The sequence below is a fragment of the Sprattus sprattus genome, assembly GCF_963457725.1.
Source record: "Sprattus sprattus genome assembly, chromosome: 17".
Lineage (NCBI taxonomy): Eukaryota > Metazoa > Chordata > Actinopteri > Clupeiformes > Clupeidae > Sprattus > Sprattus sprattus.
Window position 1 is genome coordinate 21,057,275 of NC_137915.1, and position 23,930 is coordinate 21,081,204.

Consider the following 23,930-nt stretch of genomic DNA (forward strand, 5'->3'; position numbering starts at 1 on the left):
TATAACCCCTTTTCTCATTTCCTGTTCAAGCAAACCTTCATGCAACAACTATTAAAAAGCCATCTCATAAACGCATAAAATCAAGGCGTTTGCTGAGGCTTTATGACATGCTTTGACTAATGAAATGCGCATGCTGCTCTGTGCAAACTATAGTTCAAAATCCCTCATTTCAAGTCGGCAATTTGGCCTACTGCACAGGCACAGGGTATCTTAACCTTCATATCACTCGAGGGCATTCTATCTGTTCTTGTGATCGTCAATTTAGAGATAATTTGCAAACACCCAACCTCTTCTCTACACAATGTACATATTTCAATGTGTGTGTACCCGTCACTTCTCTCTTAACTATTCTAAGCCAGATTCGTCACCATAAAAAAAGTAATATGGCTACAACATAACTACTTCATCGAACGAAAAACGGCCATGGTGACATCGTTAGTAGGTCGCTGACTTAAGTAGAGCGTTTGCCTGTCTTCTTTGAAGATAAATCGTACTTCACAGTGGTCTCTCGAGTAGTCTAAAAAGTCGTGCACGTGACCTGGTGATCCAGCCAAGTTTCCACATTTTTTACCACATTGTTTATATGCCCCTGGTTTGAAGATCTTACGTCAAATGATTTCTCAGGTGGTCTTATGCAAGTATTTTGATCTTCAGACTCAACAGCGTGCATTACGTCTTTTGACGCTATATTATATGAAGTTGCAAAAAAGAGCAATAGTACAGGGAAACCGTAAGCCGGTACATTTATTCATTCTTTTTTTCAGTCACTGCTCTAAACTGAACTTAATAATCAACCAAACAAAACAATGGAATTGGAAAATGAGGCAACCTAGACAGCATGCAATCAGTAGCGTGGGCTACCTGGCGACAACAATGCGGGATGTAGCCTATGCCACCGAATTCCAAGTAATTAAACATTCCTGAAGCTGCCAAAGCACTAACCTTTTCTTACATTGACATCCAACTGAATTCGACACAGACGCGCGTATAGTGTTAGAATCTGCTGTTGACATAAACTTGTCCGGCTAGTACATTTTTTATGAAGAAATTCCCAAGTTTGACGACCTCAGTCCTACCTTTGGTCCTGCACACACCTCGGGCTGGTTAGAGGCAACGTTCAGTGATGATGGTCGGACTCGCTGCCTGAAAAGGGTTGGCTCAACAAACTTCTACTCAGCCCAAGTCCATCCGGCGTTTAGAATATTCTCCGTTTGTATTTTATGCTAGATAAAAAGGTAATACAAACTATTCTGTTTTCTGTGACCGGAGAAAACAGTTCTTCACCCTAGGGTCAATTAGCCGGTCGATCCACGGTGCTTGTGCCCTGAGCCCGACAAAAGTGGGCTATTTAATCTCCGCCCCTTCACTTTTTCTTTGTTTCGCAGTTTGCTTATCTCCAAGAAACCTCTGCAGTCAACTCAGAAAGCATTGAACCGGTGACAGCTCCTCACAATATGTTTAAGTTAAACATTTACATTTCAGTTCGATCAGAAATATGCGATCCTTCGAAAAATGCCACAACTAATAGGCTACGGGCTATGATGGATTGTTTTTATGGTGAGTGAAACGATTCATTTCACACCTATTAGGACATTCCCACAATTCACATATTCTGTAGTATTCATGAATTATGTGAATGAATGAATGAATGAATGGATATATTATTAAGGATTGGTGGAATTTTTGGGGTGCTGCTTGTTTATCTGATCTGATAACTTCGATCTTTAGGGTACTGGGTCAGCTGAAAAGCTTGCAGTCTATACTCAAACCCACAACGTACAATCAGCATTCAAACGTTATACATAACATCAACCCCTACAAAACCCCCTCTCTGGTGCAGCTAGCTGGAGGCTTGTGACCACCTGAGCTGTTAGTATTGTAGAGTATATCCCTTTGAATGAGAATGCAAGTGAACTTGATAGGATACCGAGTTGTAAGATTACAAGACCACAGTGATGGTAATAAGGCTCTGACCGGGCCAACTATTTTGCTCTCGAGAGGTGCTGAAGAGTCAGGACTTCTAAGAGAACTTGTGTGATAGAGTCTAGGCAGACTAATCTAGACTAGGTTTAAGGCTCAATCGCCCGAAGCATCTCAGGCCAGGGAGATTAGCCCCAGGGATGTGTCCAACGCGCTCTGTCTGTTTGCAATCTCCAGCACGCGTTTCGCAGTGCTCTGCAAACACGTCAGGAACTCCTTCTCTCTGTCCTCCTTCTCTCTCTCTCTCACACACACTCAGTGGTCACTCCCCTCTGCTTGTCTCACTCTCAGTTTTAGTGCCCCCCCCCCCCCCCTAAACTCATTCCTTTTGCCTCACCCCCCTCCCTTCAGTGTCTCCCTCACACAAACCCACCCACATGCACACCAACACATATTCACACTACCACTGTAAATATTTACTCCGCATAAGTGAGAGTGGTAGAACAAATAAGTGATCCCTCAACTGTTTTTCGCTGTGAGAATGTACCACAAGGGAACAGTGCCAAGCAGAGACCCATAGCTGAGATATTAAATGATAGCTAAGGGGTGGACAGAGTAAGGAAGAATATACGAGTGAGGAAGAAAGGAGAGAAGGAATGTCACTTCTCTCTCTCTCTCTCTCTCTCTCTCTCTCTCTCTCTCTCTCTCCCTCTCTCTCTCTCTCTCTCTCTCGCTTTCTATCTATGCAGTCCCTTGGAAGCTGTGAGTCACACAGCATAGCAGGCATCAGCCAGTCCAAACCCCTCTTTCTAATTAAGTGCAAAACCAGGGTACTGCTGGAAAAGAAACATCATGCACTGTGGACCTAGACTCATAAATCCTGAGTGCTTTTTCACACAAACACTCTCTCATACACACACACACACACATACACAGAAGTATGCACATACACACTCTCTCACACACACACACTCTCTTTCTCACACACACAATCACACATTTTTCACTACTTACTTACTCAAAATATCGTTACCTCATATATGCATAGATTCAGATAAACAAAAATGCAAATGCAAACATATGTACACATAAATAAATACAAATTATGAAATGTGTCGCATAACTCCAGAGTACCTGGCTTTTATTGCACTACAAGCCATGACCAGTAGGTGTCAACATTAACTTACACCAGATGTGTGGCACTATTTTGAATGGGTCTAACCTTAGCATAGAACAGATTTATATGAATGGGAACTATGAGAAAAGGCGATGACATACCTTGTGTGAGTTGTGTGGGTCTGGTGACGGGGACGCCATCAAGGGAACACAAGTGTCCGCAAGGGTCAAGGGTCACGACCCCTCCTCGATTCTCAATCACACAGTGCTCTGCTTCAATGCCAGGGCCTTCAATGCTGATATCCTGAGGCACGGGGGCATCGTCACGCCCAATACGAGTCACACCTGGGTGACAGAGAATACCATCAGGAGGTCAAAAGATGTCCTTTCAACAGGAAGACGAGATGTTGGAGTGAACCAAGTGAACCTGATTTGGACCACATTATGGTGATCGACATACACAATTATGTACCTTATGAACAGTCATACCGCCTTTCTCCACTCATGCCCATTAATATTCTACAGCCATCTATAAAAATGAAACAGTTTGTAAGGCTCTGTGCCAGAGTTTTATCTGTCTGTCGATCTAAAGTTTTTACCCTTATCTACATACATCTATCAACATTCGAGTTATTAAATATGTCGTAATGACAGGAATGTACTCACACACTGACATGGTTACTTTCAGTGATGTTTTTGCTAAGGGCGGTTTAAAATTGCATTAATTAAGGAAAGTATGGGAATGCCTGGGGCCTGCGAAGATCACATTACGATGATGTAAGAGCAAAGCTGATCCCTGCCTACTATGGGTAGAAAAACTACTGGAAGTCTTGGCATTTCTGTTGTGTGTGTGTGTGTGTGTGTGTGTGTGATGGCACAAAGCACTTGAGTGCAGTACCAGTGCCCGACAGTTAAACATTTCCGCACAGATACACGCACGTTTCACGTCATTACAGCTCAAATCCTGGGAAAGAATGACGCAAATGTCCCTGCATCTCAGTCTCAGTGGACTGCTTTGGGTTCCTCCATGTTAGATTCACAGCTCGCTTCACAGACAACACGTCTGACCTGATATTCTCTGCACTTACAGTGGATATAGCTGTTTGCCATCATCATCATCATCATCATCATCATCACATTCATTAATGGGAGGGAAACTCCTTTTATATCAAACTCCTTGAAGGAGGACGTTTTCTTTGGCTCCTTCTCACCCTCATAATTGGCTGCCTGCTTCATTTCCTGAAGGACAGTGGGGTTGCATTCCTTCAGCACCCTTTGTGACATTGATAGTAAGGCTACAAGTAGCAAACATCTAGCATTGTGTGATGATGGCACACACGCACACGCACACGCACACACACACACACACACACACACACACACACACACACACACACACACACACACACACACTCACTCACAGGAGTGGGAGCTGACACCTGGATAGAAATATGATATGAAGTCTAGTTGTCAGACATCCAGCTCATTCTTTTCAGGACAGAATACTTAGGGGCTCCACCCTGTCTCGGGCTTTGTGGAAATCAGCATAAGAAAGCGCCGGTGGCCCCTCCTTTCTCAGAGATAACCCTGAAGCGGAGTTCAGCCTCCCCTCACCCTGACTCCAGGCCCAAAGCCAGGACTAACAATAGCAGACGCTCACATCCTGAGGATCACAATGACAGTCAAGTCGCCACCACCTTGTTTGTACTCGGTGAGACACAAGCTCAAACTAGGCCAAAGAGTGGTGGTAAGAGGGGGGTTTCTCTTTGTGTGTGTGTGTGTGTGTAAATTAATGAGGAATAACAATATGATGTGAATACATATACATGTATGGATTAGTGATAGACTGTTATATCAGTGTTGTGCCGAGGTTCTGCTCATGTGCCAAGGCTCTGCTCAAGGTTTCTTCCTGCTAACATGGGTTCAGGGGCTTAAGGGGGTTCAGGCCCTTGACCTTTTAAAGCGCCTGGAAACAATTGTATTGTTTTTGCACTATGTTTAAATATATAAACAATATTAAATTGGATTGAAAGTTTTGCTGATGTATTGGCCACTATTGGCCCCCTTTCACACTTCTGAGTTCATACTGTTGTCGGCCTCCTCATGCAGGTGTTGCTGATATTTTTCCCCAAACGCCCTCTTGTGTTTATGCTAGATATAGCAGGTTTTCGCTACATATGGCAGGCTGGTGAAAACCCCTGCTTGGAACCACAACCATAACATTTGCAGCAAAGACAATTGGTTTCCCCCCCAGGCGGGGTAACATCTGCACATTGACTTTTGGTTCTCAGAGAAGGTATTCGCACTTTATCATATTCCCTTCTTGTATTTTGTTTTTGCAAAAGTCCAAAAATGATATTGATATTGGTATCGGCTCTAAAAAAATGCATAATGGTCGATCCCTAGTGTGGATGAGTGTGTGCAAGTGAAAGAGAAAGAAACAGGTGGGGGGTGCGAAAGAGACTGGCTTACCTTCGTTCAGTGGCAGCAGTGTAATAGCCACACTGAGGCGCCCGCTTCCCAAGCTAACCAGGTGAGGGGTGGCGGCCTGCACCTTCATAGGCCTCCCAGTGTCAATCAGGTCCAGAGCAGGGCTCTGACAAGAGGTACAAATACACTCAATCAGGGCTAAATGTCAGATTAGGAGAACACAAATTCCAGACACTAGACTTTTCAATTTCTGGTTAAGCGTAGAAGGCTAATCATGAATCAAGATAGAGGAGATAACTCCTGGACCCACCTGTGGACTGATAGGATCAGGCTGGTCTGACTCTGGCTCAAGTCTCCCCTCTGCGTCTGTGTCTATATCCTGCAGATGAAAAGGATCTTTAGACTTGGCGGGTATAACCGAGACAACCACTGAAATAGGATTATGTGTCAATACACACACACACACACACACACACACACACACACACACACGCACACACACGTGTCCCAGCTGCAACAGTCCTGTGTGGGAGAGTTCATGTTTATGTGTGACCACAGATGGCTGATAATGTATCCTCCAACCACTATTCTCCCCGGACAGATTAGCGCTAACACAAGCCATGGCCAGTCATCTCCACACCATTAGCCGGTGTCTCGTCCGATCTAAATAGAGAACGAATAATTGTGTTCAACTATTTTCCAATGACTCACTGACGCCCATGGGCACATGTGTGCTTTCGAACCCAGGCAGAGGCCATCAGAGGGCCGGGACTCCCTGCCATGTCTGAGCTGATACGGGCTGGAATGTCAGTGTGTGAGTGTGTGAAAGTGTTCCAGAAGGGGAACAAGGAGGAGTGAAAAAAAGAAAGGAAAAAAAAAGGAAACACTTTTTGAAATGAAAGGGTGGGAGGACTTGGTAAGAATGTTCCATGCCTACAGTTTCCCACGAGCCAGTGTTTGGCATGTCATGCCAGCCGTGGGGTGGCGAGGATGGACGGCCCCTTCTTTGGGCTGGCCACTATGTAGCGAGTGGTTACCATGGAAAGGGGAGGCGAGCGCTGAGCAACCACACAGTTACAGCTGTGTGAGTTGTGGCCTTGGACTGAAAATTCAACATGGCTTCCCCCTCTCATAAATTGCAACACTGGACAGGGACTTCTGTTGTCCAACAACATCATTAAACAAGCAAGCTAAGCAACAGAGTTTAACAGAACTGTATGAAATAAAACAATGTTAATCAGAACATTAAATGCACACACAAGTATGGCAGACCAGCAATATGAGTTGTTTATCACCAAAGTCTTCTGTCATCACCTGAAACCATCCAAACAAACTGGATCCTGGACCTGAAGAGGCTTAGGACCACTTAGGACCTCATCTGACATTTGTATTTGAAGATTTACCATTAGTTTCAATGAGAGATGGGTGAATAAGCGAGATCAATAGGAGATGGGCGAAGTTCTGCAATCTTAAGATTCTCCATGCTTAAAGGTATAGAGCAGCATGGCAGAGACAGGAAGCCTTTCCCTTAAACCCTTATCATAATACATGGACTCAAGTGGAAGTCCAAGCAGGAAGCTAGTGGGCTACCAGGAAGGGTCATATCTCTTGGACTGACTACAGTTGCACGCGGAATGTAAAATTATTAATGTTGTCAAGTAATTTATACAAAGAGGCATATTGGCTGCAAAACAGTGACACAAAACATGTGCAAGAGAAAAAAAAAACCTTCACAGTAAATACTCAGGATTTCAGGATTTCTCCCACCATGGAGGTTTGCTTATCCACACTATATGGAGTCAAATAGAAAGAGGGAACATGTTTTTACAGCACAATGTCCAATTAGTTAGCAAGCTAAGTTTAGCTTTTATCAGTTCCAGCTGTACTGTTTTTTTTTTTACTATAAGCAGAGTAACATACATACTATGTTATGGGTATTAACACTGAGTCCCCAGTAAAAAGAGGCAGATTCTGTAAGTAGTAGTCAGCTGTTTGACTCAAAATACATATCTATGTCACTGTCAGTAATAAGTGGTCAGCTGTTTGTTGCACATTTACCAGAAAAACTGCTCCCAAATTGCCATGTCAGAGATTTTCTCAATAAGGTGTCAAGCCCGAGATGACCTCATAAGAACACAAGTGAAACTGAATAGGAAACAAAAGTAGTAGTGGAAGACTGTCAGTAGAGAACAAGAGAGCAGTGAAAGAGTCGGTTGAGCACAAGCTCAGAGCCAAGGCCATGAAATGACTGGAGACCGATAGATCAGAATGACACACGGTCAGATCTTCCGCCAAATGTAGTCACCCGGGAAAGCCCTGCCAATCAATGAGTTCTACAGACAGAGTGTGTCTCAGCACTTCAGTGTGCAGAGCTGATTAAGGTCTCAGGACAATGTTCACATGCCCTAACAGCGTCTTCTGCTGCTGAGCTATGAGCTTACGTGGACAGGAAGAGCCGGCTCACAGGCAACCCTCGCCTTCCATTACCCCCCCCCCCCCCCCCCCCCCAACCTCTCTCAGCTCTCAGTCCTCAGCCCAGCCATTTCCTTAGATTCAAAACCTACTTCCTGTCTGTGAGATTGCTGTTTTCCAAACACCCTTGTGTCCTCTTGCACACCGCTCTCCCGTCAGTCACTTCACTTTAATCAGCAAGATTAACCTCCTTTTGTCACACTACGACATGGTATCTGATTACAAATCTCTGAACAAACAATCTGTTAATGTCACTCTGTGTTTCTTTTCCCCTAAAAACATCTTCACGGCGGTATCAGTTGTTAAAAGTTCTGTGTGAACAATTACTGAGTTAAAACGGGTGTCTCTCATTGTTCAGAGGGCCATTGGTATGAGAAGGAGAAAGTGGGTCAGTGCTTCCTTAAGGCTGATTTTTCGAAGTTCAGGTTGAAATTCATGTGTATGTGAATAGTCCCCCTCATCCAACCTCCACACCCACCCACCCAACCCCTCATCCCCCCATTTGCCTGACCTGGCCTTCTCCCCAGGTGGAGGGGACGTGTCCCAGCAAGCCCTGGCCTCAGCTCTGCCTTTGGGATGCACTCAGGTATGTCGCCGTGGGATACGAGACTGCTGTGAGTCACATTCCTGACCTCCAGTGCTCGATTCTATCAGCCTCCGGGGAAGGATCTGGTTCCACGGAGGAGTCATGGAGGTCCTCCGGATCTATTATATGACTTATGACTGCCCGCAGATGATTTTCTTTTCATCCTCATCTCTCTCTCTCTCTCTCTTATTCTGCTCTGGCAAGTAAACCTTAACAATTAAGAATCTCTCTATGGGGAAAACCACAGAGAGTCAGACATGTCTGAACTGCTGCAGCCACATTAGATGTCTGTGTAAAAGCTTTTAATCGAGTGCGTAAATAAAAGCTCCTCAGCCAAAGTGAACTAGGTAAGGGGAATTTCATGTCGTAAATGCAGATGTAAACAGAAATCTGTCCTAGTTGTGTCAGCATATGTAATTAGGTTCTTTATTGGAATAAGAGGACAAAAACAACCGACTCACTCAACCATGTGCACATTGGTCTGCCAAATACAGCTTTTTACGGGTTATTGGCAGTCCTGTCATGCCACATCTAATGCAACTTTGCTGCCATGTCTACTGACAGATGCAAGTGGAGGACCTTTGAAACAACTCCAGCTGTGGCACAGATGGAGCGATCAAAGGGACAGCTGTTGACACACCGCATTCTTGATTAGACCCTCTATCATGTCCCCATACAGGCGTCTGTGGTGACACTGTTGGGGGGCTGCAAAAGGTGCCAAAATCTGAGCAGGGATGAGTGTGAAGGGGCTTAATATGACTCTATTATCACCATCCGGACCATGCATTTTGATCCTTCTGGTTTGAAACTTGATGCAAAAAACACTGGCAACATAGAAGACACTGAGAACACTGACTACATTGGTATTATTTAGTATCATAATGTAAGCTGCTTTGTGAAGTTGGGCTCTTCAGTTCATTATTATTTATGGAGTTGTGTTTTCTATTTCAATGAACCACAGTGGCCACAGGCCCTAAATTAAAGTTCACGTCTACTTTGCATTTGCTTTTAATTTATTGCCTGTGTTGTCTGAATTATAATGCATTGACGGGACCCTCCTCTGAGCTCAGATGGTCCTCCACTAACAACCCTGCACATTTCTCCACCAGCATGATGATGCTATCTCTCCCCCCATCCACCCAATCACTGGGCCAGACCAGCCTGTCACATGTGACAATGACCTTATTGTTGCCACGGCGCCCTGTTCAACATGGGATCCCCTTCTGCATGCCACACATTTATGAGGGGGGTGACCCTGCCCCCTTTCCTCCCAAAGACACACACACTTTTTCTCAGCCAACTCAGGACCTTTTTACGAAGACAAACCCCTTTCTGTTCACTGGGAGGCCACTCTCGCCCACCAAAGCCAGTATAAAACCTTCTGTTTGTAACAAAGAGTGGTTATGAGTTTTTTTTTACTTTTTCTTTTCCTGCAAAAAGTAAATAGAAGTCACCCGTGTTGAATTTTTGTCCAGTGGTTAAGTTTTCCATAATGGGTGCTGTTTTTTGTGCTTGCACCTGCAATTGTTCTGTGTGAGGTTTTTTTTCCACAACCAATTGGTTAAATATACAAATCTCCAGTCCAATATAAACAAGTAAGAGGATGTGGACTGTTTTTACAGCTGGGTGTAAATTCAGCATTATACTGCATTAATATCAATTTTACATTAGGGTTGGCCATGATGACTGGAATACCATATGCATGTATTTTATGGCAACGTTTGAAAGGAAGAAGAAATAAAAGCAAATGTTGCACATGGTGAGTAGATTACCACTAGAGATGCATCTCCTCATATGCAAATCCTGTTCCTGCAGTATTAGGCGATAAGAGACAATATTGGGATGACATCTAGGTTGCTTGAGACTTTTACCCCTGTGTTCTCCTATACTACATAAGAGCATATGTCAGCACATCTCTGATGAGATTCAAAGACACAGACCAACAACACTCACTTTAATGGAGATTGGTGTCTATTAGCTAATGTAAATCATCACACCTTGCTCAGGGCTTAAGATATAACATTCTGTTGTTGCATATGCTGTACCTTATCTCTGCTGAACCATTTCATATAATTCCCTTGCATACCTCCATCACATTTTCTTTACTGCCACCACTTTTTATCAGCAGATCAGGAAACCCTGAATTCATAAAGCAGTGATCAAATCAAACAACATATTTGGTCAGTTTCCACATAATTGAGTTGCAAATACATCTACTCAAACTCCATCATCCCCTTATATCTGACTATACAGAAGATGAAGCATAATGCCATAATTACTAAAACTTTCTTGCACCTGCTGTAGATGAATCTAGCGTTGTCTATAAACAACAGCTATTGAAACTCCAAACTTTAGATTCCATTCTGGCTTTCTTCCCGATGTCCACAAAAGCAGGCTATCGTTTCTCATCATCTGATGAAGAGATAAGTCACCTATCCTAGCCGACTGCACTTCAGTAGGCCTACACGTGACGTGCCCAACAGACACAACACAGCTTCAGTCGTGCAAGGGCTTGCAGGTAGAACTTGGTCTGGACTGTATTGGCATGCAGCGTTTCCAATAATATAAACAATGCTGTCTTTGTTTCTCCAATGAAAGCACACACGCTTATTAAATAAGGGCTAATGTGCCTTAAGCCGATGTATTCACTAAAAGGACAAAAAACAAAGAAAATAAATTCGGATGTGACCCACTTATATTTGTGGTTCGGTCTATTGAACACTTTGACGCAAACCACAACTTTGTAAAGTGTGAAATATCGTTGTAAAAAATATTAGCATATCCACAAGCTTCAGTTTCATTACGTAAGTGATTATTTCTTACCATCACTGATAAGATGTCTGTCATGTTCACATACAACGTCAGAATATCTCCCCCAGGTGTTCAGTGTAGTTCCCGTGCTTCAATCTTCAAACTTGAAATCCCAAAGTTGTACATATATCCTAAAGTCCTTGTTATTATGTATCTGAGTCAGTCGCTGTAAAAGTGTGAATCACTGCACAGATTCATCAACCCTTTCCACCTCTTCGAGGACCAGAGGCGCTGTCCTGTCCAAGCACCGGCGGCGACTTGCAGTGAGGAATGCGCAACAGCTGGAAGGGAACTTGGGAATTACTTTCCGCCTGCGCAGTGAGAGCGGAGAGTTCAACCAAACGGTGCTGACAGATAGGCTGAAATTAAATAAAGGTAATAAGGAGGTGTTAACAACAGTGACGTTGTGGTTACATTCTTGTCCTTTTCAGACAGTCGTATTTAGAAACGAGCGTGGATGAGTGCATGTGATTTTACTTAATTCATTATGGACTGGTTGACCATCCATTGTTCATTATACGCTTGCTTCCCTTCGGGACAAACACCGGTGCAGTAAACTTAAGGGAAATGCAGTCCCTCCTTTAACCGCAATTGTCACTGTTTAGGGTGTTTTCCAGAGACATTGGACCAATTCACTGTCACTGTTGATATGCTCACTGTTGGTGCTTTTGAGTAAAATTACACCAAGGGCAAAGGCGATGTAGCCATTTTATTTTAACTAATTCATATGAGGTTAAAACTTTCTTACACAATCTGGAACAACCTCTGGGAATGTCAACTCAATCTCAAGTTCAATTGCAACCTTTTCTTTTGAAAAGCTATTTTTAACCTTAATTTATATTACTGCCTCATGGATCCAAACCAATACAGACCAAAATCAGACCAGGAAGGGCTCATCGTCAACAGGAAACATCAGTGTGAGGCCATATTTTTCTTTGATTGTTGATCAACATGAGGGAAAAAAAGGCTTTTTACAACATCAGTGCCAAGCAAAGGCATTACCCTTTTCCTCTGATTACAATTTGCCAAAGGGTGTCACCCCATAATGACAGCTATGAAACAGTGGCAAGAGCCAAAAAGCTGGCCTATATACCAGCACATCATGAAGCACACATGCACAAATGCTTTCTCTTGTTTTCGGTTTTGGCACACCTGTGACACCAGAATGATGTGTTGGCCTTCCGCAGACTTTGACTGTATTTCATTTGAAAGAACTTTGAAACCCATTTCAACACCAAGCATTTGTGCGGATTGGCACATTGTGCCGAATGTGTGCGGTTGACAAACCAAGGGTGAGCAATGATACTGTGGGAATATTGAAACAAACTATCAGAAAAGTTTTTTTTCGCACATTACACCACAAATGTAATTTTAACATAATTTGAACACATTTGCTTCACAGTGAAAACAAATGTTTCTTATATAACAGTTTGAAACTATGGTACTTCACACTTTTGGCCAAGACCCCAATAAACCGTGGAGAGAGATCAAATAGCACAACTTTTAAGAGGTCAGTAAGACGTCACTTTTTGTCATTCTTAGAACAGATGCTTGATTAGCTATTAAAAGCGTAAATGTGTTTGTTAGATCCTTTTTATCTGTGTGATTTTGTGTAGAACGTGTTTATATTCAATTTATGGTGTATTGATTGATGTATATTTTGTGACACGTGAATGCTACAATTTGATGTATTTTTCTGAATCACTGTGTTTTATATCCATGTATATTCACGACGGACCCCAGGGAGACTAGCGACCATTCTGTGGAAGCTAATGGGGATCCAAATAAATAAACAAATAAATAAACAAATGTGAGTGAAATTATTGTAAGGGAAAGCATTCAAGAAGGCCTGTTGAAATGTTTACATACTGTAGAGAACATGACACGTTTCCTGTTTAGAACTTGGACATTTTACTTTGGGGATCATGATAGCTTCAAATTATGAAGTGAGCTTATTACTGGGGATTTAGGTGGAATGTTGAAGGATGGAAACAGTCAGTGTTGTTGTGACAAACATATGAATTCAAACTAATTGTATGAATTTATGTAACAACCTTAACAATGATTACTGTGTCAATATACTTCAGTACCACAGGCATTACCATCCGACAGTAACTCAATGGCAACAATGACACGGATGTGTTCTTTTTTAATAGGAAGATACCTTTACCAGAACCTTTAGCCACAAATCTGTTCTTTTTGGAAATAGAATATTAACAGAGCGGGAGAAAGGAGGAGGTTGAAGGTGATGCTATGCAACATGTGGAGGTGATGTAAAGGAGTTACACCAGCAAAGTCAACTATTTCAGTCAACTATATCAAGTGGACATATAAGTCTGTGTTTTGTAATGTTACAGCAGCGTAATACTAATGATCAGCATCTTCATTTTCTCCATCAGAAACAGCCTTCTTGAGTCAACAAACTAATGACATAGATCTAATCACGAGTCATTTCATCCATTTCACATATGTTTACCTTACCAGCTTGATGCCGTACCTGTTCCCCCAGGAATGACTCACACACTCAAAACATCACATCACCATTACCAGTTATCTCCAGGCTCTGCATCGGGCTGGTTTGATGCGGGTCGGTGAGATACGGCTGCCTGGCACCAGATCCTGCACCTGTCTCTGTCTGTGACCCCTTTGTGGACAGAACGCACAGAACCACCGGCTCATTACCCTTTACCATGCTTATGATTGACTGAACAAACAGAGTAAGTGAAGCTAAAAGTCCTGTGACTGTGCAGATGGTGGGTGCCTGACCGAGGCAGTCGCCTCCACCGGCCCATAAAGCCTGATCTCTCCTTGGAGACCAGGAGAGCCTTCTGGAATCTTCAAACACAGCCAGATAGAGAAAGAGTAAAAAAAAGTAGTAGAAGTCCAAAAAAAAAAAAGATAAAAACAAACTGAAGAAAGGGGGACGTTTGACTCTATCCTCTACCAGCTTCCAAGCCCACAAGCCTAGAGTGGTATGCGTAATTACAGTGCAATTTGTGTCCGTTTTATATAACTTACTGCCTCTCTGGTCTTATGAAACAACGTCAACATCCCATTAAATTCTTTCACCATCAGGCTCCTGCCAGCAGAATATGCAGTGACACACGAGTAGAGTGGAGGGTGACGAAACAGAAAGGAATGGACTCTCTCTCTCACACACACATGCACACTATGTAGTCTGTCTGTTGCGCAAGGGGAACGCAGACATTGGTGCAACTCTACCATAGTGTGGTTTTTGGAAAGCGGCACTCACTGAAATGATCCAAGGACAACACGCATCGGTTCTGTGCAGGGTAGAAAAAAGTCGAAACAAGGATACATACAGCACATGCTCAAGATCAGGCTTTTGTAGGTAAAAGGACAAGATTTTATATATCTTTCCATACGTTTTCAGCATTTGCAATAAATGTGCAACCACATACACAATATTTGGTACTTTCCAATTCTGCATATCCCATATATCCAACTTACTCCACAGAAATGTGGAAATGGTCACCTGGATCTGTCCAGAGCAGCTTGTGGTTAGATGTGGGTTTATCAGTAAACTCTTCACTAACAGGGGGGTTCCCTCCTCTGTGTCCAGTTTACATGGCAGCTTGCCGATTCAGTGTTCGGCTGCACTGTTCACACCATAAGTTTGACTCAGACTGCACCCTTATGCAGGTTCTGTTCAAGGTCTCTTCCTTTACGGCGTCGCTTGCATGTCATTGTTGCGGTTGGCTTGGGCAAAGGGGATTTAGGGAACATTTCCTGCAAACACTTTGTCACAATACCCATTGTAATAAGGAATACAAAACCATCACACAAGAATGGACTTAAGAGGAGATCCCATTTTCTCACAGGTGGTGGCTGAGCTATAGTTGGCAATGAAGGGCAAATGGGACTATCCACACCAGCAAGTCACGTGAGTGAAACCCACAAACTGTGATAGCTTCTCTCACAGCTCTTATTTCTAACCACGAGTGGAGCGACAGAAACACAGAGCAACGTGCCACAAATCTATCGATATGCTGTTTGGTCCCGCTTGCACCCAGTGTGAATACTCTCCAGACCACACCACAGTGCCCACCTCCTGACAACCAGAGACAGAAAGTGTTAGCATTCACATTTTGGTCTGCTGGTTGAACAACCATTTACAGTACAAGGTGTGAAGTGAGCCAATCTCTGGCTCAGAAGACTTCTGGATGACGTGATGGCTAACCTGATGACACTCAGTTTTAAAACAACGTGATTTTAATATCAGATATTAAAACACATGATTAAAAACCATAATAAATTGCAAGTAATAACTACAGATTATGGCCTCTGCTTGTGTTGTGGTAGTGTGTGTCTGTGAGAGAGAGATTGTGTATTGCTTGCAATTGTGTTTGAGTCTGAATGATATCCACTACCCACAAACTATGAAAGCAGTCCAGAATGTAGGCTCAATGCCTGAAAAAGTGAAACACTATACAGCCAAAACTTTTAGGCAACTGTGAGACATTGCGAGAGCAACAGCACAATGCAGATAATCCTGGGCTTCATTACTAATGACTTAGACCATGATTGGTTAAGCCCCTGCTCTCCACTGCCTTGCGTGCTGTAGTGAAGGCGTAGACCACGCTGATGTTTACAGTTTCGTGTCATCACTGTGGTGCAGCGTGGCGCAGCATGGCTCTGGGGTGGCCGCTAGATCACTGTGTCTTGGAGTCTGTCCAATCATAGTGTCCTCTGCTGATAAGCTGACCATCTTGGCTCTGTGACAAGAGTGACCCTTGGCCTGTGACAGCTGGTACCTGCAGAGATCACCTGACAGCTCTGTCTTCAAGAAGCAGGTTGTTTAATTTGATCACAGTGTTAGCGAAGTCCACTAGCTCCACAAAGTCTGACGTGATGATGTTCACTCCATCTACACCAGGCTTTTGGGCTTCCACCCAGGTCATTATTGTTGGTAGATTTCTGTGTGAAAAAAAGAGATCAGGTGGTTATCATGGTTAGCATTGGGTATTGTTGTGGTACTTAACAAGATATGACAGTGATAGGACATGCTGTAGTGGATTTTGTGATCACTGGACAACCTTTCACCTTTTTCCTACATTCTTTACATGCTTTAGCAAGCGCAAATCTCATTCAGTACATTACCAAGATGTATTCCCACGGACATGCTAGGCAGATAGTCCTCTCTTTTCATGTCCACTAAAGTTTGCAGTGAGATGGATTAGGCACGACTAGTCATCATTACTGTGATTTACTAATCATCCTGAAGGTCCATATCCATGTTGCATCACATACTGTGTATAACTTTTTGATAACCTGGCCATGGCTAATTTTTCTACCATAACGTATTAGCTAATAGTCATTAGTTGTTAGTTGAATTAATTTTTGGTATCAATAAAAAGCATAAAGATACATTGGAAAGGTAAAAATGTAGCATGTGTGTTAACTATACATTTGTTCTTCTGTGAGATTGGATGTGAGACACACCCGACACAAGACCAAACGGAGGCCAGAAATCCACTGATATGGAGTCGTGGGTCATCACTCATGACCCATGCTCTTTAGCCCTTTGGACAAAACCAGGAAATGGAAGGCCTGAGCTAAATATTTAGCTTGAAATAACAAACAACCCTGCCTCCACATAGGGTCACAATTAAGACATTTCCTCCTAGGCGACTCTCTGTGTGCGATAGCCTATCCTGTTCATGTCAGTTCCAGCTACCATCGCGTGCAGTTAGTGACCAACAGGCCATGTCTATGCTTCAGTTCTGATAATGAAGCACTAAACCAGGATCTACTTGCCATAAGTCTGCCTGTACCTTGCCTCTGCTTGAGCCAGTGACTGACTACCACTGTCCTCTCAATCACTCCCTGATGCCTGGACATCAAAGGGCCACCAGGCCCCCCAGGATCAGGCCTAATCCTCACCACATGAGGAGCACCATGATGCTGCCACAACTCAAACCTCTGGAGGGGAAATACTTGGGGGTGGAGCCTGGAGGGGAAATACTCTGGTTTTTGTTTCTCACTTTCTTAATCCCTTATAGCTTTGATCATGTTTGTGTGAGTGAGTGACTTGGCTCTTGGAGGAGGGGGTGTTCAAACTTTTTTATTTACACTACATTGCCCCCTTCTGGTTGTTTTCTGGTTATGGAGGACATGAGAGCTGGACAATATTGGGGGGCTTGTAGTTCATACACAAAAATAAGCATCCCATTTTTGCTGATTGCTGATTCACTCTTTAAAGTCCTAAAAACTCTTTAAAATACACTCTGTTAGTCAAGAGCTGTTCACCTTTCCACCAGGTGATTGCGTAGTCCTCGGACTAGGCCTTTGACGATCGTCTTGACTTGCGGCGTGAGGATAGCCTGGGAGACGTGGAAGGTGCCGTGTTTGGCTCGCTCCTCCAGCGTGGTCTCCAGAAACTGGACGAGCTTGGTAGTGTTCGTGGTGTTGGCCCAGGGCGCTGGGATCTTGTTTCCTGGCCACATCATAGGGCAACTATCAGCAGACGTGTGGTGGTAGAACACCAGAACCTGCCGAGAGGGGCAAGAACTGTTTGATGCACCTCAGAGCAAACCTTGTGTGACTGAGATGAAGGGGGTGGGTGGGGGGTTATGCTGATACTGTATGCAATATAATGGGTTACCCTGTAGACATTGCAATCTCTAGCAAGGCAGTGAGAGTATGTAAATATGTTCAACACAAAAGATGACAATGCACAAATTACACCAACATTACATACTGGATGTACACACACATGACTTACAACAAATATGCTGATAACATGCGCAATGCATATTTTGTATAATGTCAAAATACAGATTATAAAAAGGAAAAAAAGACAATAACGAATGGTCCGTAATGCCCCCTACCTCAGACTGCTTTCTGAGGCTACCAGAAAGTATTCACTTTGTGTGCATCATGACTATAAGATGACAAGTGTGTGCAACACCACACCAGAGCTTGACTTCCTTTCAGAACATTATTTAGAGGGTAGAAGAAGGAAATGGAAACCACTGACACCCCCTAACCACACACAGACAGAAAGAGAAAGACATTATATATTCTGTCTGTAAAGATGGACCCCGCTGCTCTTATAGCCAAACGTCAGATACTGCTACACTGGAAGAGCCCTGAACCACTGGGCACAAATCCTTGTTAAAAGATTTTACGTCATGTCTGCATCTAGAAAAAAAACAAACACACGTAGGGGATCCATGAAAAAAATTAACAGGACCTGGGACCCCTTCTTATTGTTCATAAACCGTCAATCGACACTGACTTATACCCCCTGCCCGCCTTCTCCTTTTCCCCCTCTTTTTTATTTGATCTATTTACTTATTTAAGTTTGATACACTTATAGATTTGTGTGTTGTACTCAATGAGTGGGTGGGGGGCAGGTACCACATTTGTTTCCTGTTCATGTGGTTACCCCCGATTTGAAAAGTCAGACCTTTGTGCGGCCAATTATACTCTTTGTAATATGCTTTGTGGTCTGATCAATAAACACATTATATAAAAAAAAAGATGGTCACCATCCACAAAAAACATCTCCCAAAAGGTCATTAAATTTCCACTGGGCTTTGAGAGAATCACAATCCCTCAATGAGCCATTATGAGACTTGCCACTAAGCAGGTTGTAGGTGGTAACTTTTCCATGTACGCAGCCTTCAATCCTCTCCTACACCTCCTCAAATGCGTATCGAGAGGAGTGATTATCACTGCTGATTAACAAGCAGCAATGTCACCCCCCAACACACACACACACACACACACACGCTATAATATGCATGCAGCTTGATATCAGTGTTAAGTGCTGAGTGAGAGTAGAGAACACTGTCTGATTCTCTTTAATCTTCTAATAGTCTTTCACTAAGGCTGTTATACTTCTCAGCACTGCGTATTAGCTGAGAATAGCCTTTCATACCACATGTGTTTCTCTGGAGTTGTGAAGGTGCACTATTAGCACCTACACCATGACATTGTGGAAATGCAAGAAAACATTCTGATAAAAGCCTATAAAATGAATTTCCCATTAAGGAACAGTTTGGTAGGCTAGCTGCTCTTTTCTGCATGACAAACAGGAAGATGCTTTATCTGTTTTTTATCTGTTTTTTAAGTGTGTGTCACTGTGTGTCACTTACATTAAGTCTAGGTAGAAGCATCTACTGTATTCCACATATTGCAAATCTGACCGTGTATTCACATATGAGAAATACCTGTGTTTGTGATTCATCAAATTCAATTTTGAAACAATTTGTTAACTCACCTGATACTTTTGCTCCCACAGGTAGTTGAGCGAGATCTCCTCCACCACACAGATCTTGCACAGTTTTGAGCCGAACACCTGCTGTAGCATGGTAAGGAGGTAGCGATGGTGTTCCTCTTCCATGGCGTAGTGATGGTTGAAGTCCAGAAACACCACCTCCTTACGGTGAACATTGAGGAAATTGTTGATGTCGTTCAGGCCGTCACGCACCTTGTGCCCGAACAGCCCGTGAATGAAGTAGATCTCGTGGCCCGGTTCGCCCGGCTTGGAGGAAACGCGAAGGTCGAAGTAGCGGATACCGCCCTCCAATTGTTCCTTGAAGGTAAGATTCTGGGTCATAGACCACTTCTTCATCACCTTTTTTGCCAGTAGACGGAACACTGCCGCAAGGTGTTTCACCAAAGCTTTCTGGTCAGGTCCAACTGGAGCCTTCTCATCCACCCAGAAGCTGAAGGAGTCATGCGATCCTAAACAGAAGCATCATCAGAGTCAGCTTTAAGAGGAACACAACTTCACCATCAGCCCATTGTTGTGTTGTGAATGTGGCAGGAGACTATAGCCTACTCCAGTGGTGTAGTGGTCCTTGGAGAAGTGGGTATACTCTTAATTGTTTTAAGCAGCCCATACAGCACAGGATAAACGCCCTGTTTTGAGAAGTGGGTATACTCAATGCTGACTGAAAAATAAGTGGGTATACTCCGTACATCTGCGTATACCCTGGACTACACCACTGGTCTACTCCACATACTATTGATACAGCCTTGTTTTATTCTATTATGTAGCTAGCCAATTCACAATAACTGACAAAGTAAAGCAGTCAGGTAGGACTATTATACAAACTATACAGTTATTCATATCTTAACATGTATGTTTGTCATCATGGAAACATGAAAAAAACTAATGGCATATAGCATAATTCCAAGTTTTGACAAATACACTGAAACCGTCACTCTTATGGGGAATTGACAAGTTTTGAAATTAGGTGAAGTAGGCCTACGTCTAAAACGTTTGTGTACATGACGTACACTTTAAGCGCCGCTCAATTAGTTTTAGTTAATGATCAAAGAGTGTCAGCTAGTGACACTGATTTCGTTTAAGCACATCGAAACGCAAGGAGTAAATATAGTCTACAGTATTAAAAATACAACTAAATGTACGCGCAAACATAACATAGCTGAGGAATCGCTGAGATTGTTACCTGGCACAGCCAAATGCTTCAGAGGCATCGAGGTGAGTTTAGGGGCAAGCGAGCCCATCCAGTCGGCATTGGAGCCATTGACAGTGGGTCTGGTTTTCATGTTGTCTGATGATTTAAAACCTCTAACGCCACATCGTGTCAGTACTTAAGCATGTGCGGATGGTACAGCACCAAAATCCACGCAACTCCAGAGAGGCTCACCCGTCGCGAAATCATCCTTAAAATGTTGCTGCTGTATACAGTTATCCTGACATCCAGACTCGCACCTGCCGAGGTTCTAACTGAGCCAAATGTCTTGTCCAGTCGTACACAGGCATGTGCTAATGAGGGTAATCTGCTTAATCCCAAATACCACTCCTTCTCTCCACCCTCCTTGCATAAATTAAACACTCTTTGGGCCGTGGCATCTTCAGATTATCCCCACCCGCTCAGGCATTCACCCACCTTACTACAGGAAAACCGCCAGATGGACATAATCGGACTGACGTCAGAAATGGCTCACCAGTTTATACGCAATGACTGACCAGCCGATGGTCAAATGACCAAATGTCTAGTTGATGGTCACACATATCCCTCATATAGCTTTACGTAAAAATTCCGACAAGGTTTTGGCACGCACTGGCGGCCTATAACCTGTTTTACTCTTTTCCTAGAGATCTAAGCAACACATGTACCTCAATCATAAAACTACGTTTCAAGCGAGTATCAGCCTTATTGCATTAAGGTCAGACTTGGATATAAAATAAGACTAGTATAGACTTGTATGATATGACTGTGCTGTTCAAATAACGTTTGCTCATGAGAATTGTATTATGTTTTGTCCTGCCAATGAAAGCTCTTTTTGAAATTAGGCCTATTATCACAGAATTTAATAACCCAGATACAACAGATTGCAAAACAATTTAACAAACTGCCAAATATGTTGTATGTAAAGGGTGAGGACAGAGGACAAAAGGTGTGTGTATAAAAGATAATACAAAATAATGTAAGCAGGTAGGTAATGTATGACACAACACAGCAAAATCAAACTGCAACACTTTTATTAATTTGTTGCACGAGTCAATGTTGTCTATTTATATAGCATTTAACCATACTTTCTTTTAATATAACAAGGCTACAGGTAAAATGGTGGTGGAATATTATTTATTGAATACAAACTTATTTGAATTGAAAAAATGGTAAAGTTTGATTAGGTGGTCATCAAAGAATTCTAGCACATCTATTCAGGGGTTGCGGTCGAATAGTCTTAACTGAGTCCTATATCTTAGTCCTAACTGAGTCAAATGGCCTGGAACTATGTAAGTGGCAGTCATGATCAGAGCTGCTCAAACTCTCTAAAAGCTAAGGAAAGGTGCTTCCTTTGTGATGTCCTTAACCCATTGGCGCCGGATGCTGCGTAGCGCAGCATAGGCTTTCCTGCCGGTTGCTGCGTAGCGCAGCATAGGCTTTCCTGCCGGTTGCTGCGTAGCGCAGCATTTTGTACACGTGCTGTTTTCATGACGAATGCAGCATATAACTCACTCTGGTTGGTTAAAATTACACATGGGATGGGTCTTAAGGCTTTGCTAAAGATCAGATGACCACCAAAATGAACTTTGGTTGGCTGAAAATCACGTCAATCAATCAGATAGCCACCCGATATTCTGTGTTTGTTTTCAGTGATACCATGCTGGCTAGCGAGAAGTAGCAGTGAAGAAGTAGCAGTGAACATGGAGTATTTTGATAGCGATGTCAGTGATTTCGACATAGATTTTGAAGGATTTGAGTCTGAGAGGGAGAAGGATAATGACTTTGTGTCAGAGGATCCATTAGATACGGCACAGGAGTGGGATTTTGTGGGCACGGAAGGAGAGGAGGAGGGATTCCAGGTGGACTGGACAACCGGCAATGATCTGGAGGTAATTATTTATGTTTTGTTTTCTTGTGCGATCTTCCGAGTTCTCTTCTCTTAGAAAACGGAATGGGCAGTAATGATAGTGGTGCTATAGCGATTACTAATGGTGATGATGGTTGATAATATATACATGCAATAATGTTAGTTATAGATACAATAATGGCATAATGAATAAATAGCATTTACATTTAGCAGACGTTTTTGTCCAAAGATTTTAGATAAGAAAAATAACGTGGAGAACTGTATAGCATAATACATCATAATGAATAGTAATACAATTATGAATAAATATAAATACTATAAATAACATTGATGGAACTGGAAATATACTATTCTGTTAGTGTAGCTTTATTGTGTATCCAACTTGAATGTGTACTCCCTGTCTGTGCCTCAACGAGACCTGAACAATTGGCATATGAACACCTATAACCCCTATACCCTATAGACAGTCTAGTAGGCCATTGTCTTAGCACCAGCTGAGAGGGTGGGTCTCATAATAATACAATGATTGAATGCTTTGCCATACGTTTTTACAGATATCTCCATCTCCAGGATAACGTTGACCCCGCCATGGCTTCATGCTCCATGTGAACTGCGAGGCCAGCTCCACCCCAGGATGTCTCCATCCCTCTCCTCTCCTCCCTCCCCATTTCTCTTTCCCCCTCCCTCCCCCTCTTCCCCTCCCTCATAATGTTTGCATACTTGAAAATTGTATTTATTGTATTTGATATCATTGATTTATATTGTTATTGTGTGTTTGAGAGTTTTTTACAAATGTTATTGTTGTTTGTGTGCTCAGGGAGCAGGTTTTAATAAAACCTGCAGTTCTTACCTTCACAATGCTTCTTATTTCATGTTTCTAAGTGCTACAGAGGCTTAGATATTAAGGTTTTTGTAGACGTTGACAATTCTTACTGTTTTCTCAGAAAACCCTCAGGAAATGAGGTACTTTCTCATAGAATAGCATAGGATTTAACAGGCGTTTTTAGCAGGCGTTTTAGGCAGAAATGGGTTAAGCATAGGGTACACTGGACCAGAACATCATTTACGTAAGGAAAGAAGATAATTACTCTCTGCAGCAACAACAACCGATTATGACAGTATAGAGTACAGTATACAGTATGTGGCCTTTTCATGTCTATATGATTTCTTCTTCACATCTTTCCTTGACCTCATGACCTTTTTCATCCAGGTCAACACACAGTGCACAGGTTTGTTGTTGCATGTTTGTATTGTCTCTGTTGAGAAATCATAG

The 23,930-nt window shown here is 42.9% G+C and overlaps 2 protein-coding genes across 2 annotated transcripts in view; both read right to left on the reverse strand.

Moving 5' to 3' along the window:
• phldb2b (pleckstrin homology-like domain, family B, member 2b) overlaps positions 1–11,460 on the reverse strand; it is a 44,742-nt gene extending 33,282 nt beyond the window's left edge. Inside the window, exons 1-4 of the mRNA XM_080854706.1 lie at positions 11,348–11,460; positions 5,777–5,845; positions 5,509–5,632; positions 3,199–3,381 (exon numbers count right to left, since the gene is read on the reverse strand). Coding sequence (XP_080710832.1) covers positions 3,199–3,381; positions 5,509–5,632; positions 5,777–5,845; positions 11,348–11,371 — 400 coding nt within the window. The 5' untranslated portion in view covers positions 11,372–11,460. The remainder of the gene's footprint in view (positions 1–3,198; positions 3,382–5,508; positions 5,633–5,776; positions 5,846–11,347) is intronic.
• A 4,659-nt stretch (positions 11,461–16,119) lies between these two features.
• plcxd2 (phosphatidylinositol-specific phospholipase C, X domain containing 2) lies at positions 16,120–20,881 on the reverse strand (the record flags this gene model as incomplete). Its single annotated transcript, XM_080854700.1, has 4 exons — positions 16,120–16,273; positions 17,606–17,847; positions 19,584–20,050; positions 20,782–20,881. The coding sequence occupies 4 exons, from the start codon at positions 20,879–20,881 to the stop codon at positions 16,120–16,122; spliced, it is 963 nt and encodes a 320-aa protein (XP_080710826.1).
• Positions 20,882–23,930: the final 3,049 nt, after the last annotated feature.